We start from the raw sequence: 18,826 nt of genomic DNA on the forward strand, positions 1-18,826 counted from the left end.
CTCCACAGTATGAAAATAAGAATTTACTTATGGACTGTAGGAAGTTAAGATATTTTAAGTCAAAAACCTATATAATTCTCCTCTTTTTACACAAGACTAAAGTAATTAATTATTTAAATTCTGGTTTGAGGTCAATTTTTAAGCTACTATTAAATACATGAACTGTAACGTGTCTTTGTGAGAAATATTTCTTAGTTCAAACATGGCAAAATGTTATTTAATAATTTAAATAAATTTTGCTCTTATTTTGCTCTCTCAGTATAGCATATTTAAGTGAATCACAACAGCATCCTTCATACAAACACCATACAGTGCTCTCTCTCAAGTGCATTTCCTACAGTCCAGAAAGGCAAGTTCCAATATGAGTGGGGTGACTATAACTGAAGCACTTCAGATACTCTATCATCTTGGTTTCAAAGTTTTCTTGGACCTTCTCTTTTCCCCTCATCAACTTCTCACCTTCTTTTCAGCCACAATCTAAAGGCAAAAGTAGTTACACAAGATGTCTCTGTGTAATGTTTGCTTATTTGAAGTTTTCTACTGAAAGAAAAAAGAACTGAGCTGAAAACTGATGGACAGGGATTTGTGTATTTCCATTTACACATCTGTTCGCTAACTTTCATGTTTCTTTCCAGCACGATGAGAGAAGCAGCATTCAAAAAACAATGCACAAAATGTGCTTAGCATTGTAGTTTAGTAATACTTACCTTTAGCAGTAATTGGTATTTGGTTATTCTTTGAACAGGTTTCAGCAAGTATGAGTCCAAACTGAGTTTGTGGTCGAGCTTCCTTTGACATTCCTGTAATCAGTGTTGGATTTCATCAGGACACTAATCAGTATTTGTGCTATTTGTTCTTGAGAAGATTCAAACCAAACAAAAAACCCCAGACCCCAATAAAATCAAAGCCACTATTATTTTAGGGATTCAAGCAAGCATACCTGGAAGAATACAGAGTCTGAAAACTGCCTCCACAAACTTTCAGATCGAGGTTTATTTTGACAGTATTTTTCATAAATCTGGAAGTCTTCCATCTGGAATTGGAGAGACAAGCAGAAAGTTCATGAATTCTTGTGACTTTAGTAGACAAAGTTCATAACAATTTTTTTCATTTTCAATAATGCTATAAAAAATCCACCACCACTAAAAATTGAATCATTGTTTTTTACTTAGGATACCTCAAGGAATTGCAAAATCGCTGATTTTGTACTGGCTACTAATTTGCAAAATAAAACATTGCTGTTAATTTTTGCTTCAGCTGAATGTTAAGCACCTTATCAAGAAGCATATGTTTTATTTACAAATATATTCCTACTACAATCTGAAAAATATCTCTGTGAGTGTAGCTTTTTTAAAAGACTTTGTCCTTTTTCTTTATTTTCATTTCAAAAATGTGTTTTTCACTGGGAGTCACACTAAGGTAAGCCAAGCACTTTGTTCCCCCTTATTACTTAAAAAATTAAATAGTATGACTTCAGCACTTGCTGAAAGCAAAAGGAAATAAAGAATGTTGAAAATGTTGTAGTGACCATAGATATAAAGGAAAGACCAGGCAGGAAATCAGCAGGCACGGAAGCACCTCCATCCCTCAGTTTTAGGAAACAGCATCTCCATGGATATAGCCTATAAACAGAAGGGAGAGGGAAGGCTCCTCCCAGGAGCTTTAGCAGGAGTCTGATTTCCATACACACATTCTTATCTAGCCTGTAGTAAACAGGTGAGACTCATTGTTTAGTACATCCCCAATTTAAAAAGTTTATTTTTGCCATAGGTTTCTATTTTTGGAACAAAAATGTTTTGGATTTACTCTGTTGAGGTGCACTCTTAAAAAAAAACTCAAACAAACAGAAAAGAGCAAAACAACAATCCAATAAAGAAATCTAACCAAGTAAACCAACTATTTATAGTGATGTGAAACGATGCAGTGCATGACTCCTCTTCATGTTTTCCTGATTGCCACTTTAAAAAAACAGTTTTCTTTTAACGAAATAGTAGGTTTTTCTAACAAAATCAATTGTGCTGCATAGGGGAAAATATCTCAAACTCTCAAATAGCATCTACATTCTCAACCTATTACATGCTCAGGACAAACAAAGGGGATGTGGTGGCAATTATGTGAGAATCACTCTGACATTTTACAGCCCTAAAGAGGTTTGTGAAGGAAGTGCCAGCAAAAGGTGACACATACCTGATCCAGAAAGCACCGTCCTACTAGCTCTGGGTATTCTATATAGGTTTCAAGTTCTCTCAAGAATATTCTATGAGAAAGAAAATTTTCTTAGAGCAGACATTAAAGAAAGATGTCATAATGTTCACAGTCTTGCAATTCATTTTCTAAACTTTTGGAAACAGAGTTGTAATGCTTCAAAACTAAACATAATTCTTCTAGATCATGTACTTTAAAGGGGATAGCAAATTAAAACAAATATTCTGACATATTTCTTTTAGCTTACTGTTGCTGCAACTGAAATCAAATACAGGGTTGGAGAAGGAAGGGGGATTTAATTTTCCTTCCTTATGTATTCAGTAGCAGAATTTGTACAGTTTAAAGTGTTTGAGTTTTGCTTCCAAATACTACCAAACACCACACACCAAACAATCCAAAAGCCACCTTCCCAAAACTAAAAATTAACCTACCCAAAAAACAAATTTAAAAAAAAAAATCAGTGACAAAACTTTCATTCTAGTTTTGCCTGAATAAGAAACAACTACTCTTGAAAACCAATTTCCCTTTCCTGTGAATTTAAATATTATCCTATGAAGAAATACCTCTCTAGCAGCAAGGATTCAGACTTCAGAGAGGTCACTCAATACATATTTTAATATATATAAATAAATATGAGTTTATACATTAATTTAATATATTATTTAATTCATCTCTAGAAATATAAAATTAATCACCTTCAATCAGATGTAAGAGTTGAGAATTTTTGGTTTAGAACCATAATTCACTTTACATAGCAAAAGTAATTTAAAAAAAAGAAACCCAAATAAAACCTACTAAAATTATCTTGTAACCACATCCAAATATCTTGCTTCAGAAAGACAATCGAAATTCAGAATTCTACCTGTGTACTGCATATATGTGGTTTCACACAGCTTTACTCTTCTTTTATAGATATTTTGCTTTTCCTCTTCTATGCAATATAATGTTGACATGCCACACAGACAAGCAGAACTCTGTAAGGATCTTTTAGCAGTCTATAGCAGATTAAAATACAAAGTAAAGAATCTCATCCAAATGCTGTTCTCAGAACCAAATGCAAATCCTCACCTGTTATGAAAGTGATAAATTTCTTCCATATTCCCAAACAAGATATCTTTCTTATTTTGCAGTTCTGGTGAAATGAGATGAGCCATTAAGGGGTTGTCCATCTCTGCAGCATAACCCTGCAACAGAGGAGAGAGGCACAATTACTGCCTCCCTTTATTGCAGGACTGCTCTCTCTAACAAGGCAGTCAGCCTTCAGGCTGACAGACAGACAGACAAGAAAAAGCTATTAATTAAAAAGTATTAACCATGAAAGAAGAATACAAATTTTGTGTTTTTATCACCCCACTCAGATACACACAGAGTCTTTAGAAAGACACTTGAGTAAATCCAGCGATTCTAGATAAGTGAGGATAAACAAACTTTGCAGCAATTTTCACCAAATAAAGGCCCTACATTCCTATACTGCTTACATATTACAGCTCATACTCTTTTTGCTAGGACTTTACACATCTGAATTTAGTGCCACAACTACAGTACACACACAAACCTCCATGCTTGCTTTAGCCTTGTTATTTGTAAGGGTAAGAGAAACCATTAAGCTAAAAATTCTGTTTAAGGCACTTCCATTTGCTTTGGTACCAAAAGGAGTAGCTTTAGATCCCCACATCTTCCACTTGCCATATGAGCACACATTCTCTTGTCTGTTTATCTGGCACAGAAAACGACACAAGTGGCTTTAACCCAGGACTGTTCTCCTCTGGCCCTGAGGTCACTAATCTGTGTTCTCTCATAACACTAAAAAACCCTAAACAAATAGAACACTCCCAAGAAATTAACCAGAAAACCAGCAGGAATTATCTAGCACCTGCATTATAAGCAGATTTCTTAGCATACAGGCATTGAAGGAAGATGATCTTATCCTCTTTAGATTTGGATAAGATTCTCTCTCTTGTGATTTGTTTGTTTTAAATTTTTTTTTAAACACAAGGTGATCCTTGCATTAAATCACATTGATTATAATAAACCACATCAGATTATAACAAACTAAATAAAGAAAAGATAAGCAAAAGTGTACCTACAAGTAAGATTTTCAATTTTGACATGTGGTCCAAACTAGAAGAACTAGCAGGTAAAGTCAGCTAACTTGAAGAATTCAAGCATTTGGATAGAACAGAATTTTTTTTTTTAAACAACCCAGAACCAGCCCTTTTAAAGTCTGGATATTTTTTCCTCAAACAACACAAAAAAAAAAAACCCAAACCAACAAAAATACAACAAACAAACAAATAGACCCCAGTGGTATAGGCAAAGACAATGGAGCTCATAAATAGCTATACATTGGTTCCTTTCTCATATTTCTCCTGCCCCCAAGCAGAAAAAGGCAGAATATGAAAGAGAAAGGGTGGAATAAATAAAGAAAAATTGTACAGCCTTAAAATTTTATAAATAATTTGGAGAAAATTGAGGGGTTTTTTTTTAACAGGAAAAGAACTACTGCAGCCACCCTGCAGTTTAGATGAAGAGCTGCAGAAAGAAATTATTTCCACTGTAAGTCAAGATGATATCGAACATAGCAGCACAGCCAGCACTGGCAAAAGGAGGAGTATCGAATTTAGCTGAGGTGAAAAGTAGCCTGACAGAGTTCATTACTTGCAAATTTTGAAGGAACAAAAGTGAAATACATACATTGACAAAAGGTTTTTGTAATTTTTTTCACTTTAGGCTGATACAATTCTAAAATTTAGTATAAAAACCTTCGTTTTACTACCTATGCAGCATCTGTATTTTAAGAAAAGAGAGGGAAAGCTACTTAATGCAGCCACAGAGATTACTTAATCTTACTTTAAAAATGCTTAATGCCTTGCTTAGACTTTCATTTGAAAGCTCTTCTAAAACCATCCAAGTAAGTTGAAAAAAGGGTAGAATTCAATACCTAAAAAATAGACTAGACCAGTATTCTTCTCCCAGTAAAGTTTACCGAATTTCACAGACTAAAGTGGGATGATCATGGTTGTTAATGGAAGAAAAATTATTGATCTTGGATAAGCTGTAGCAGTTTCCAAATAATCAATCTTGGAAAGCTACCTTGCTTTTTTTCTATCGGAATCCTTGGCAGACAGAGAACGCATGGCAAAAAATAGGGCATAATAAGAGTAGACACTATCTCTACAAAGGAGTACCAGGTTAATTTACATGGAAAATTGAAAGATTAATAGAATAGGAGAGACAAAGGGAATGGGAGAATAGCCAGAACTATGGACTAATAACTAGAATTACTCAAAAGCTGGAAGACTGCCACTGAACCCTACCTCAGCAAGTATCCAATGCAGAATTACAGCTGGCACTCCCAATCACCCAATTTCAAGCTAGAGTGACACCAAACTGCAAGGAGAGCTGTGCCTGGCATGGTCAGAGTACTGGAGTGTTGATCACAGTGGCACAAAACCAAGACACTTGGCCTAGAAAGACAGGAGTTGCACTGCACTCTATGGAAATCAAGAGTAATGGGAATAGGAAAATGCTCCAGTAGCAGCAGTAAGGACCAAAAATCCTCCAACCATTCAAGCCTTCATTTTATGAATACACCTATACAGCGGTATTGCACACAAAAGCAGAGAATAAAGTGATCTCTAAGGCCCACTCCAAACTGACCTGGGTTTATTATCATATATCAGATGTGACCATCCCTCTGTAATCAACACTTCCAGCACTTGGACTGGACACAGGATGTAAATGCTGTGGGAAGCTCAGCACAAACTAGCAAAACCAAGATCAGAGACCAAAACTCTCATACACTACTCTTACTTGAAGGTATGTAATCAGAAATTACCAGTCCTGGTCCACAACTTTAGACAGTTCTCATTTAGGAGCTTAACATTGATATGGACACAAAGAATATCCACTTGTTTCCACTCTAGTTCAACCCGATCAAATTATTTAGCCATAGTTATCTGCAACTTCATCATTCCCTGCAAATAGCTGAAGACTTAAACTTGAGGACAAAAAAGAATACTGCAGTGTATTTCTAGAAGCAACTCAGCAGTGCTGCAACCATGCCTCCACAAGTGTGGAGCAAAGGGAGCACCTTTGCTTCCTTGATGATTTCAAATGAGGATTTTATTACAAAGCATTCTGTTCCCACAGTTATACCCAAGACACGTGGAAGATCACTTAAAGATATGCAAATAAAGATATAAGAAATAACTTTTCTCCTCTGACACAGGAGTCTCTTGATGCAGATTCACATTCCTGTGTGACACATGACCCTCCTCGAACTGACCCACGACGCTGGAAAGAACTTTTGCAGGAATTAATGATCATTACAAATCTCACTGTGATTCCACCTAAATACTAAGGCACATCTTATTTCCTGCTCAATCTGTGTTTTCTAATACAAAATCCTAGTTGTAGGACTATTTCTAGAAAAAAAAAAATCACATATCGCTGCCTCTGTGAAAATATGATGAGAAAGGAAAAATATAATGACCACAGGGCTTGACAGAACAAACAGAGCCTTTACAGTGGTAAGGAAAACATAAGAACATCCATGAAATGCAATAGATTCACTAACATCCATGGTGAAACTCGGTCTTTACCTCAAGAACACAGAGAAGCTCTTCCACATATGCTCGCTCAGTCTCAATAAGTTCATTCATTACATGTCTGTGGACAAAGAATGATAATTAAGGTGGACCTATTCACTTATGTAAAGTAATGAGGCAACATTAATTTTGTCTGTGTTTCTTCCTTACATCAGACAATAAAAGAACAATTTCCAGGTAATGGAAAATGTGATGTTCCATGGATATTCCTGTAACTACTTTATATATCCTTGTTGAGAGATATGTATTTTTAAAACATTTTAAATTTTTTGAAAATGTGTTTGAACAGGAAAACATAAAATCTAGCAGTTTCAGTGCTGCAGCAGTAGAGTGTTTTATCATTGTATGTAAAAAGTCTGGTTATACTGTGTTTACAACTACTACAAGAGTTAAGAGTTGGAGCTACATAGGATTCTCAAATACAGACTCAAAGCTACACTGGTGTTTTTAAATTAGAGGCATTTAGGGCACACTTTAAATATCTCAATGATGCTTTAACTATAATTTCCATAATGATCAAGCATTGAATCATACTTCCCCCCCCAACTTATTTCCTTGTGATTTTGTGTGATGTAACAGAAGGCTCTAACAGTAGAAAGCCCATGTAAGTAGCCAGTTTACAAGTAAAAATGCAAGGTCTGCCTATGCATTGCAGGTAGTACCAAGTAATTTCTTTAACATATGTTATGCTGTTCAGTTTTTATACAAGTGATTTTTGGTAACATAGAACTGGGACTAAAAGGAGTCCAAGAAAAAGACAAAGTCTCAAAGCATGGAGACCAAAACCTTCAGTAGATTTACAGGGGGTTTATTACTCAAAATTGTATCATGTCTGAAATGAAAATATGTAGTTGGGCTGCCATAGCATCACCTCACTGCAGCAAGAGTAGACTCTGGTACTACCCAAACTCTAAATAATGCTGCAGACAGACTGAAATGTCTTCCTCTGTGCACAGAGCATAGCCAATGCATTTCAAAAAGCACTGAGGGTTATTTCAGAGAAATATACTTGTTTTATCAAATTCTTAGCCAAACTCAGGCTTTGTTGGAACCAAATCAGAGAAAACTCACAGTTTTTGCTTATCAAAACATACTTACTGTCGTAACACAGCCAGGTTTTCTTCATCATCCATTGTAGATCCTCCTCTGCTTTGATGGAGTTCAGTCACGTCACTCTAAAGAAGGAAACAAACAATGAAAAAATAATCATGGCGCCACAAATGTGGGAAAAAACCTTCAAAATACAGAGCTTTGTTCTCACCACTTTTCACTGGAAAGACTGTACTCCACTAAAAATGAAGGTTGAGAAAAAAATTCAAATCACCCTGAAGGTCTAGAAGCACACAACATTTGGATGTGGAAAGTTCTCCATCAAAAGTCAGTTTAGAAAACCAATTTGAAGCCACCAGTTTGGTGGTTCAAAGCCCCTTTTCAAGAAGACATCAGAGCACCAGCATAATCTTGTAGGCAACACTTGCCTTAGTCTGTTTTCCAAGCTAAACACAAGGTACCGTGCTAACTTTCTGCTTACTTCTTAACCTGACATGGAAATTCACTCTTAAAACTTTTACTGCAATGCCTAAACCTAACTAGGGCTTGCTGAAAAAAGAGAGGGGTTATGCTTTCAAGCCCTCCTTAAACTACCCCTTTTCTCTCCAAATGTTGTCCATCCTGGTGAAGTGGTCCTGCCTTCCTCCTTGCATTGTCTTTTGCTGGACCTTTGCTGAGTTGATTCAACTCTCTAACGCAGTGAGAAACTACTTGTTTCTGTTGCTGCTGTCAGGATACTTCCCTTGCTGCAGGCAGGGCAGGATTCCCATCCCCACGTGGGAATGGCAATCCTCTAGGTGAGGTGAAGCTGTCCTGGAGCCAATGACAACTGCTTCTTCACTGTCAATGGTTTTAAGAGTAGCCAATTACTACTGGCAAATAAAAAATGTTTCCTGTTCATAGACTTAATATTCTGCTGCCCCTAAGATTTTTCCTAATACTGGCAACTCTTTACTTTACCCTCCCTCATAACCAGCCCAGCAACAAAGCAGCCCCTATTTAAACCACACGACTGTTTCACCAGTGTTACTTCAATTGGGACGATGCCATCACTTTTTCAGTAGAATTCCCTCACACTTACTATGAGTTCCTGAGTGTTCTATTGTGCTATGACATTTTCAAGTAGTGCACGTGTGAAAAACGTGAAGTGAAAGATATACCTTTGCTTTTCTGTAGTTTACCCTGCGAAGCACGCTGCTTTCTGAGTTGGACACGTTTTCTCTTTGAAGACCTAAACAAGTAAACCAGAATGGAACACAAGTTAGACCTGGATCAGATCTGACACAGATGTTCATGCAACCACAAGTTATGGCTGAAAGCTTCTTGAAGTTTCTCAGCACAGCACGAAAAACTAAAGGCTAATCCAGTAATACCTGGGGAGGTACAAGGAGATTTTACAAATGCTTCAGGCCTTGGAGCAACTGGCTGAACAGGACGTGTCTGCTTAGCTGCCAGCTTCTTAAGACTTACTTGCCGCTTTTGAAACATTTCTTCCATACTTTCTTGCTTCTGGAAAACCTTTTGCACATGATCCTATGGTTGCCATGGAAATAAAAACCAACTTAATTAATGAAATAATTTAAATAATTTATTATACTTTTTAAATTCCTGTGAGAGTCCTATTAACAAGTTACACTGACATCTACAGCATATTGATTTGAAATTGCAATTAATTTTACACCACATATAGAAATATCACACTAACTCTTTACTCTTAACAAGGTGTAATTTACTGTGATTTTAGTACACTTAAAATTGGAACATCACTTCAAAAATGTTTTGTGCACTTATTATAGAAAAATCTGGAATTCAAGTTTCAATTAAAAAAAAATTTTTTTTTGAGTGTCTAAAGGTTCTGTTACATGAAGAGATCCACGAAGAAAAGGAATATAGTCTCAAGTTCTAAAAAATATTTTTAAAAAGTAGCATTTTTTGCTACATAAAAATAAAAGGTATTTCAAATACTCGCTTGGGAGAATTTTTTTTAAAAAGCAATTTTACTGTCTGAAAAATTTAAGTAGTTATGAAAAGTCTCTGAAGCCTTTGATGCTTATCCAAAGATATGATGAGACTCAGGCACAGAAATGTATTGGCTTTCCAGTTCACAGATATAACTCCTAGTACTGATTATTTTGCTTTATGAGTGGCAGTACAAGAGAGCAATTCTAAAATGAACAAACGAACACACAGATACACATAAACATGGTCTGGTACCTTTAGGTCTTCATTGAGGATGTGTGCATATTCTCTGTAAATTTTATTCAACTCCTTGATTTTATTGCCAGCACCAGTATCCAGGAATTTCTCGATCTCCTGTAATGCTGATTCTGCACCATCCTGAGACTGACACTTATCTACTGGCTGGGAAGCCAGCAGGTAAATTCCTTCATCACACCACTTCATAGACTAGAAACAGATAAGAACAGGTTCAGAATGCACCAATGTCAGCATCACACACTAAGAGTCTAAAACACCTCAACCTTGTCATGTATTCAGCTAGTTAAAGAGAAAACTTCCAGCACATTGAGATAATGTTACCTACCATTATGACAATTGTTCAATGAAGGTTTTGAGAAACAACTGTTGCATACTGAATTTACCTTCTCTAGTAAGTCATGAAGTTCCAGAGATTTGTTAAGAAGATTTCTCCTCCGTTCTGTCTCAGTAGTGAAGGCATCACAGAGATGATGAAGCTCACTGCATTTTGGAATAATGGAGTCCACAGCATAATGATTGCTTTGAATAAATGCATCACGCTCTGAGGCTAACATTCTGGCTTTTGCTACAGTTTCCTGAAAAAACAAGCACTGATTAAAGAATATCTTTCCTTGGATCAAGATCAATGAAAAAAAAATTTTAATCGTTTTTATGCAGTGAAATACACATATTGATAAAGAATACATCTATAGTTAATATCTGCCTTGCGTAATAAATCACAGTGATTTCCTGTCTTTCCAGATGCCCAAGAACTTTAATGTACCAGAGTACCTCAGAAACAACAGTGAGTTTAATCACAGGCCTCCTTGTGAAGGAACCACTGCTGTCTTTCTATGCCTTATTCAGCAGGGTCTGTGTATGAGTGCAATTTGGGGTACAGCAACAACCTGAACTCAAATTAAAAAATACCTATCTCAGCCTTAAGAGCAACGACCTGACTTAGAGAGCAATTGTTTCATTGTGAAGCACAGATCAGAAAAAGTTTCCCTTTCTATATTGTTCAGTGTATGTTTCTGTTGGCCATCTTTATTGTACATTCAATACACAGCTTTTTGATTTCTAAAATTTATTGAAAGACATGGCTTTAATGGAACGGAATGTAAGTGGCCCCTCGATCAGTAAATGCAAAGCTTGGCTATGTAGACACTTCATGCAATTCTTACATGAAGCAATCACACTTTGTGTCAGGTTACTCTGCTCTCTACTGAGGGTTGGCCAAGAATTACTCTGCTCCAATGGTTAAAGTCTTTATTTCAGACTCCTTCTGGACATTACCTGAGACACCAATTCTGCCTTGCTGTCAGCTTAAGTTGACACACTCAACAACCAAATCCCATTCCCCTCTGCATGTGCATTATCATGGGAGAAATTAAGGAGACTGGCAGAATTCTTACATGTGATTTTTCTTCAAAGTTGGCAAGATCTTTCAAAATATGCTCCACATGTGAACGGCTGTTTCCCACATCTGTGAAGGCAGATAGTCTCTCAGACACAATATCCAAAGCTGCTTTGACCTGAAATGAGACACAGCCATATATGAATGAAGACAGCTCCACCTCTCCAGAGAGCCACCAATTAAATAGCTGATAGCCACTATCTAAAGTCAGTTGATTCACATTATGTAGTTACTGGGGCACAGAGACAAAGCACCTTTTTTTTCAGCCTACCTTTCCCCCCCAGTTCAAAAGGAAAACAAATACAAAGAAAAGGCAGTGAGGTGATTCTGTTTCCTGATACTGAAAAAGATGCAAAAAAACTAATGCTAAGGAAACATTTATGATCTTGCTTTTACCAGATGACAAGGACACAAAGCAACATTCATGTTAACAGCAAAACATAAGGGAGATGTCCCCACTCTAGCAATGGTTTTAGAGACAGACAAATGCTTGCAAGAGGGTTTCTGAGTGTTGCTCTCATGGAGACGCAGGGACTGTGCTCCAAGATCAGCTACACCAGGATAAAGCATCTGTAGGTGCCATCAAGCACATGAGTTAAACAACATGAGATCAGAAACTGGCTGTGAAAATTGTAGTTCAGCCTCCACCCAGCTTCTAACACTATGGTTGCAACTTCCCACCCACAGTGTTGGAAACAGTTTTCATAAAATTTCAGCCAGAGTGTTTAGTTGAGACTTAGTTCCATAAAAGGACCTCTTGGCAAGATGGAAGTGTTGTAGCAATATTTTATGTTTCTGCGGTACAGAACAGGTTTCAAAGGAGTTTTTGAATGCTTATACACTGCTGGGTGCATGAAAAAAAAATCCTAAGACTGCAGAAAAAAAAGAAATGTTATGTCTCTATAGGCAAGAATTCAAACTAGTAAAGATAGCAGTGTGTCAAGTAAGGGCAAGTACAAGAAAAAGGTTCAAGAAAGCTTTCAAGTACACACAAGAACTGTAAAATCAAGAGCAGGAAGCATTTTCTGAATAATTTCTAGATTACCAAATATTGACTGCCACCAAGAAGCTCTCACCTCTCTGAAATCCTGTTCAAAATTCCGAAGGCGCAGACACTGCTCTAGTTTTTGCTGATGCTTAATCCAAAACTCATCAAAGGCGGTCTCTGTTTCATGTAGTTGAGCCAGTAGCCTTTAAAAATCAAAACAGAACACATAAAAATACTGTAAGAATGATGGGTGCAACACAGTAAATAAAAAGCCTCCCCAAAGCAGTATTTTTCAGGACAAATAAACTGGATATAGGAAACATTTTTTGTATTGTTATCATTTACTACAACAACACTGATGTAAAAACTGAAACTCAACACAAACATTAACTTCTGAAAAATGGGCAAGTGCTTATTTTAAGCACCTTCTCAGCTTTGGCATGGAGACATGGGGAGCTGGGGCTTAGGCTATCAGGAAAACTTAAGACAAAAATTTGTGCTGCTGTGACCAGCCAACTGCCCTTACATTTCATTCTTTGGAGAAAAGCTCACTATAAACCTGAAGTCCATTGCTTCTTCTCTTCCAAGCAAAGTTATTAATTAAATATCACAGGCAAGTATATAACTGTACTGTGATGAAGAAAACTTTCTTTGATTATAATTCTGGCAAATTACTTAAAATTTTCATTTCTTAACTTACCTTCTCTTATTGCATTTGACAGTATGATATCCCATGGACTTTATACAGTGCACTTTGATGCAGTTAGGCTACATCCAGGGAAAGCTACACATCAGAACTTTAATGAACTTTTGTCTTTAACAGTACAGAAACAAACTTTGAATATACAAGTTAAAACCAACTACAGAAAATGCAGTGACACACGCACACACTTTGTTCCAACTTCCTTCAGATATTGTATTGAATAGGAATGTTATGGATAAATTAGCAACCCCCACCCTGATCGTCCTTGGATAGCTGATAGCAACAGTGACCAAAAAAAGTGACTTCTGCCAAGCTTTGTGGATTGGAATGGACAGTTACTTGGAAAGAGAGTCGGCCTGAGTGTAACAGAAACACAGAATGACAGACAAAAAAAGAATGCAGAATACTGCCTGGGGGAAATGAGCTATGCTTTCATAGCTTTATGAAAATTTACATCTGTGCTACAGTGATATAATGTCTTCAAACCTGCAGTAATGTGAGGGGGGTGTGCATGTGGCAGGCAGGGAGCAAAGAAAACAATATCTAGTACTTATATGCCCAAAGGAAGCACATAGGAAATTGGTGATTAGGTACTTCAAGAGTGGTGTACTCCCTAGTAGCCCTTTAAAGGCTACTAACAACATTGATAAGTTGTCAGATTTAAAATAAAAAACCCCTCCCACTTCAAAGGGACCTAATGGAAATGGACAAATCTACTGAAAAGAAGGGACAGACCACTTCAGTCTTCCCCTCATGCCTTCTGTACAGCAGCAACATTTCTTGGATTGCACTTTAGTTTCTAAACAAAGCCTTGATATTCTCTGAAATAAGGAAAAAATACTCAAGTATATAGCCCAAATGTGACAAAAATTAAAAGAAGAACTGTGTTGTGTGGTATCAGAATTCCAACCCCATTTCCCTATAGCCAGGTGACCTTGCAGTGGGCATTAGGGGGTTACTTTGCTCAGGACAGATCTGACAACAGAGGAGTTGTTTCTGAAATGTTTTATAATGTTCACATGGCAACATTTACTTATTTGCAAAGCATAAATATGGAATTAAATAACGGAGCTGGGGAAAAAAGCAGCATGTTTAGTATTTCACACCTCTCACCTTTCTACCGTTGTTTGATTGTCTAGCTGATCTTGATTCAGTTTGTATTCAGGATTCTCAGTAACTGGTTTTGTAATACTTCCAAGGATATCATCTCCTTGTTCTACTGCTACCCTGATATCTTCCTACAAAACAAAACAAAAACCCACATGCTGAAGCAGTGTGTTGTTTTTTTAAGCAGAATTCACAGGGCACTGAATTGAAAGAATGATTTCAATAGCATTTTTGAGCAAGCATAGTTTTATTAAAAACAGTGGCTGACAACAGATAGTAAATTATAAATGTCAGCTTCTTCCATCTTTGCCATCTTAAGACTTCAGTGTAACTGAGTTGAATTTTCATGGTAGACAGTCTTCTAGTGTAGCTTTAGGCTACAAATATCTCAAAAATTTTAGATGCACAGTTCTGAAACTGCCAAATAGCTTTCATTTAATCCTTTTGAAAGAACATTTGTTCATGCTTCAAAAGGCCATATATTTTAATATGCATGCAAATACAATCAAATTTCCTGTTGCAAACAAAACTACAAATTAAACACACCACTACTTACAAAGAAATTACTGTTTCGCATACAATCCCTTATACATTTGTACACACATAAACTGAGTTTCAAGAAATGTCATTTTTCAATGCAAAAAGTATTTTTGACATAAAAAAACAAGTTCAAAAAGATATTGATAGTTCGCATTATTACTCTCTATTAACATCATCCATATTTTCCATTAATATTGCTAGTTATATTAAAAGATAGTTTAACTAGAAGCCAGCATCTCTACAAAAAATTACGTACCTTCATTTTGTCCTTCTTTTCTGTGTGTGTTGCAAGAAGGGAGCTGGTTGATTGCACATCATTTGGTAGTTCTGTTTCAGCCAGCTCAGTCCCAAAGGACTGAAGAATCTGAGCTGTTTGCTTAACCTTTTGGGCGAAACCTTCTATAGCCTTTTGGAATAAAAAGCATTAAAGATGTTTCGTGTTCATCACACACATACGTACAAACAAACACAAGCATACAAAATATAACTCTCAAAACAAACCCAAACAGATGAATTACAAGACTGAAAAATGGCCAAAGTAGAATTTTGCAAGCAACAGATACCGTCACCATTAATTCCTTAATTGTATATTTTTCTTAGGCTTGTATCAGGTGTATCTTCTTCATATTTTATAATCTGGAGTTATTTTACAAGTTGAGATTTTTCTTTCTTGTAGCAAAACCAATAAACCTCAACACAATAACACACTGTAGTTCCTTTCCTCCAAGTGTTCAGAAAGCCACTCCCAAGTTATTACTCATATTATTTCTCTAAGATGACTAAGTACCATTGGGAACATCTTCTCACACTGAGCAAGTCAACTTGCATCACTTGGAATCTGTTTTATAAATGACAGGGTATAAAACAGAAGGGTTCATTAAACTGAGAAGTTAAAACAAAACCTAAGACTTACAGTGCGACGGGACAGCCATCTGTTGTGGCAGTAATCCAGGGTGCCACCAAGATCTTCTGTTAATTGTGTCTTATCAATGTAACCCTGCAGTTCTGATACTGAGCCCAGCATTATGATCTGCAGCAGGACAGAAAAAAAAAGTGAACGTGGTCAGTGGTGACAAGTCCCTTGTTGAGGATTCCAAGCCCCATCCTTCAGACACGGACAGAGAAGATGCACTTTAATAGAAAAGTGAGAGATGGAACTGTTTCCTATGGGTATAGAAAAACAAACTTAGCAGTTCTTCCAGTTGAAGATGATGTAAATATAAATGACTGAATATGAGCATGGGCACCAGGCATATTAAAAAAAAAAAGCTTATGGATCATACAGCATAACACTGCCAGATTTTTTTATCTTGATAAACCATACATGGCTATTTTCTAAAAGTAACATTGAGTTCTTGTTTATTTTTCCTTGTTATCCTGGGTCTGCAGGACAGAACAATAGTGTCTACATGGATTTGTCGTGTAAGGACTGGTTCCCCAAAATAAATTAAAGATGGGGGAAAATTTTCATAAAGACCCCCTTGAAATTTACATCTGATAAGTACAGTAACTTTTATATCACCAGCTCATATAGTTTCAAATTTTCTTTTAAAACATAAATGCTGTACATTTGCAAACAAAAGCACAATCTGTGGGTTCACTGGCAATATAACAACAGCCATCCATTGTATGTTTGCTCAAGTGACAGAAACCATAGCGTTTGTCCATGGAAAATGCATCTGCTTCAAAATTCACAGACTCTTTCAAGAAAAAGCCATCAGGAATTAGCTAAAATTGTTAGAGCTGCCTCTAAACATGGCTTTTTGTTGGGGTTTCTTTGGTCCTCACTGGCTACCTTAAGTACTTTTACAGATTCCTGGCAGTAAAGTGAAAACAGAGGATTACTTACAGGTACTTTCATTTTAAGCTCATCTCTGTTGAATCTGAAAGCAATGTCCGAGAGAGCTCGATGAAAAAATCCTGTTGGGCGCAGCACAAGGACTAATTGCAGGTTTCCTGGGAAAGATGCCTGCAAAGCAATTTAGCTTGTTATTTTCTGTGTCTCAGCTCCAGAAAATATTTTTGAACAAGGAGAAGCCCCTAATATACCACAAATTAACTGTATCAAAGGCCTCCCATAATGGAGTGACCAATCATATTGTTGCATGGCTAGTACAAAGAGCTTCATTCAAATGACATTTACTTGTCTTTGGGAACAGGGATCTATTCTCTTGGAATCAATTTTTTTTCAGGGCTGGCTTATACTGATCTTCAGCTAAGATTACAACCTACCCAAGGAGGCTAATGAACAAACAGCAGTGGCTTAGTATTTTTTTAACAGCAAGACTTTCATGGTTACTTCATCTTCTCCTTAATATAAGGTGTTAAAGAAACCTCCATTGTTGTGTGAAAACCTAACAACAAATTTCTTATTTGTGCACATACTACCTTGCCTGTGCAAGGTTTTGCCACAGAGAATTAATTTCTCAGGCAGTAACTTAGAAATAAGCTTTAATTTAGCTGACAAAAATAAAAATAAAGCATAAAAATTCTCAGTTCTGTTTTTGCTCATCAACTTCCAACTAGCAATATGATGGATCTGTCCCATTTCTACAACGGATAGGGGGAAAACAGAAGAGAGAAGAAACAAAAAAAATAGCATTAAATTATTAAAAATCAACCTCTGCTGTGGCAGAGATTTGCATATTTGGCATTTAGCCACTCTTGGAAACATTCTCCTCTATTCAGTATTTCCACTGTAAGGAGGCAGCGAAATTCACTAAAGAAATGATCATTATAATGATTAAGTATGCAATTTTTTTCATTATACTGTTGGAAATGATTTCATTTTTCTAGCAAACTGGTTTACCAGAGGGAAGAAAAAAAAGCCAACGAAAAAAACCCCACGGACAGAAGGAGCTGTTATGTTATGCTCTGTTCCAAGCCTACTGGAGCTGTTAGTATCTGTAAGGTTCAAGAGTGATTTAATAATAATTTTGATATTTCTAAGGGTTCCTGGTACTTAGCATTAGAAATGAAGAACTTTTAAAGGGAAAAGTAGTTTAAGACATTTCTTGAAAACTTCACAGATTCATTTTGGTTCCCCAGATATTGAGTATACAACCAAGATATCATTTGGCTAAGGAACCTTAAAGGCTTGAGCTTCTCAATCTGCCTCCACTTCAGTAATGTCCAAATTTTCTAGAAAGTACAGTGGTTCAGTTCCAAAGGAGTCTGAGGGCTGGGAACAGGATCCAGGTAATTCTGAGGGCCCTCACTAGCTCCTCAGCCTTGCAATATAAAATTCAGTTTAAAAGTACACCGTTCACTTAAAAGTACAGCCTGTGAAATTACTAACCCACAGTTATCAGAGGGAAAACTTTTCATAGCAATTTTCTGAAGAATATTCAGAAGAAAAAGAAAAGATTATGGTTTTCTTACTGTTTTTTCTGAATTACCACACAAAGCAAACTCATAAATTTATTAAAGAGACATTAAAACAACAGACAAAAAAAATCTTTTATTAAATCTTTAATTAAATCTCCTGGATAAGCCTTTTAGAACAACAGTCGAATTGACTTCTCTCATTCAACAGACATGCCAATTTATTTTGTGCCTGTAACAGCAGTGTTCAGTCCCACTGAGCAGTTACTTTTTACCTTTAACTTCCAAAATGCAAAGCTTTTCAGCGGCAATCCAAATATTTCAGAATAAAACTAATAACAGAGATACCTTTTAGGTAACACATTTTGAAAAAAATAAGGTGCCTCCTTGTGAGACATCCTCCCCACCACATGAAGTCCTGACCCACTGGCAGTGGCAGCCAATATCTGCAACCCATTTAGCCTTGAGCACTGGGAAATGCCCTGGACAGGGTGCCAGGTAACCTCATCAAGGCTCCCTTTCCCTGCATAAGGTTGGGACAGATGGTCTTTCAACATCCCTCCCAACCCAATTTGTGATTTTATAACATTTAGGCCATTACTGATAGCAGTACCCAAATGTAATTTAATAGTAAATTTTTCTGGACTGTATATTAGTTCTTATGAAATAGAGTTTAATTGCATGAT

At 36.6% G+C, this 18,826-nt stretch overlaps 1 protein-coding gene across 10 annotated transcripts in view; it reads right to left on the reverse strand.

Moving 5' to 3' along the window:
• The window catches only part of MCF2L (MCF.2 cell line derived transforming sequence like), a 152,942-nt gene that overhangs the window by 13,096 nt on the left and 121,020 nt on the right, over positions 1–18,826 (reverse strand). For all 10 annotated transcript variants that reach the window (XM_088160150.1, XM_014885091.2, XM_088160146.1 and 7 more), the window contains 16 exons: positions 16,666–16,785; positions 15,730–15,846; positions 15,073–15,222; positions 14,283–14,407; positions 12,555–12,669; positions 11,477–11,596; positions 10,466–10,657; positions 10,080–10,271; positions 9,239–9,398; positions 9,026–9,096; positions 7,914–7,990; positions 6,810–6,876; positions 3,274–3,389; positions 2,188–2,257; positions 941–1,033; positions 708–800 (listed from right to left, as the gene is read on the reverse strand). In XM_088160150.1, the coding sequence (XP_088016276.1) occupies positions 708–800; positions 941–1,033; positions 2,188–2,257; positions 3,274–3,389; positions 6,810–6,876; positions 7,914–7,990; positions 9,026–9,096; positions 9,239–9,398; positions 10,080–10,271; positions 10,466–10,657; positions 11,477–11,596; positions 12,555–12,669; positions 14,283–14,407; positions 15,073–15,222; positions 15,730–15,846; positions 16,666–16,785 (1,878 nt within the window). The remainder of the gene's footprint in view (positions 1–707; positions 801–940; positions 1,034–2,187; positions 2,258–3,273; positions 3,390–6,809; positions 6,877–7,913; positions 7,991–9,025; positions 9,097–9,238; positions 9,399–10,079; positions 10,272–10,465; positions 10,658–11,476; positions 11,597–12,554; positions 12,670–14,282; positions 14,408–15,072; positions 15,223–15,729; positions 15,847–16,665; positions 16,786–18,826) is intronic.

This window comes from Sturnus vulgaris, chromosome 2, assembly GCF_052056855.1.
Source record: "Sturnus vulgaris isolate bStuVul1 chromosome 2, bStuVul1.hap1, whole genome shotgun sequence".
NCBI lineage: Eukaryota > Metazoa > Chordata > Aves > Passeriformes > Sturnidae > Sturnus > Sturnus vulgaris.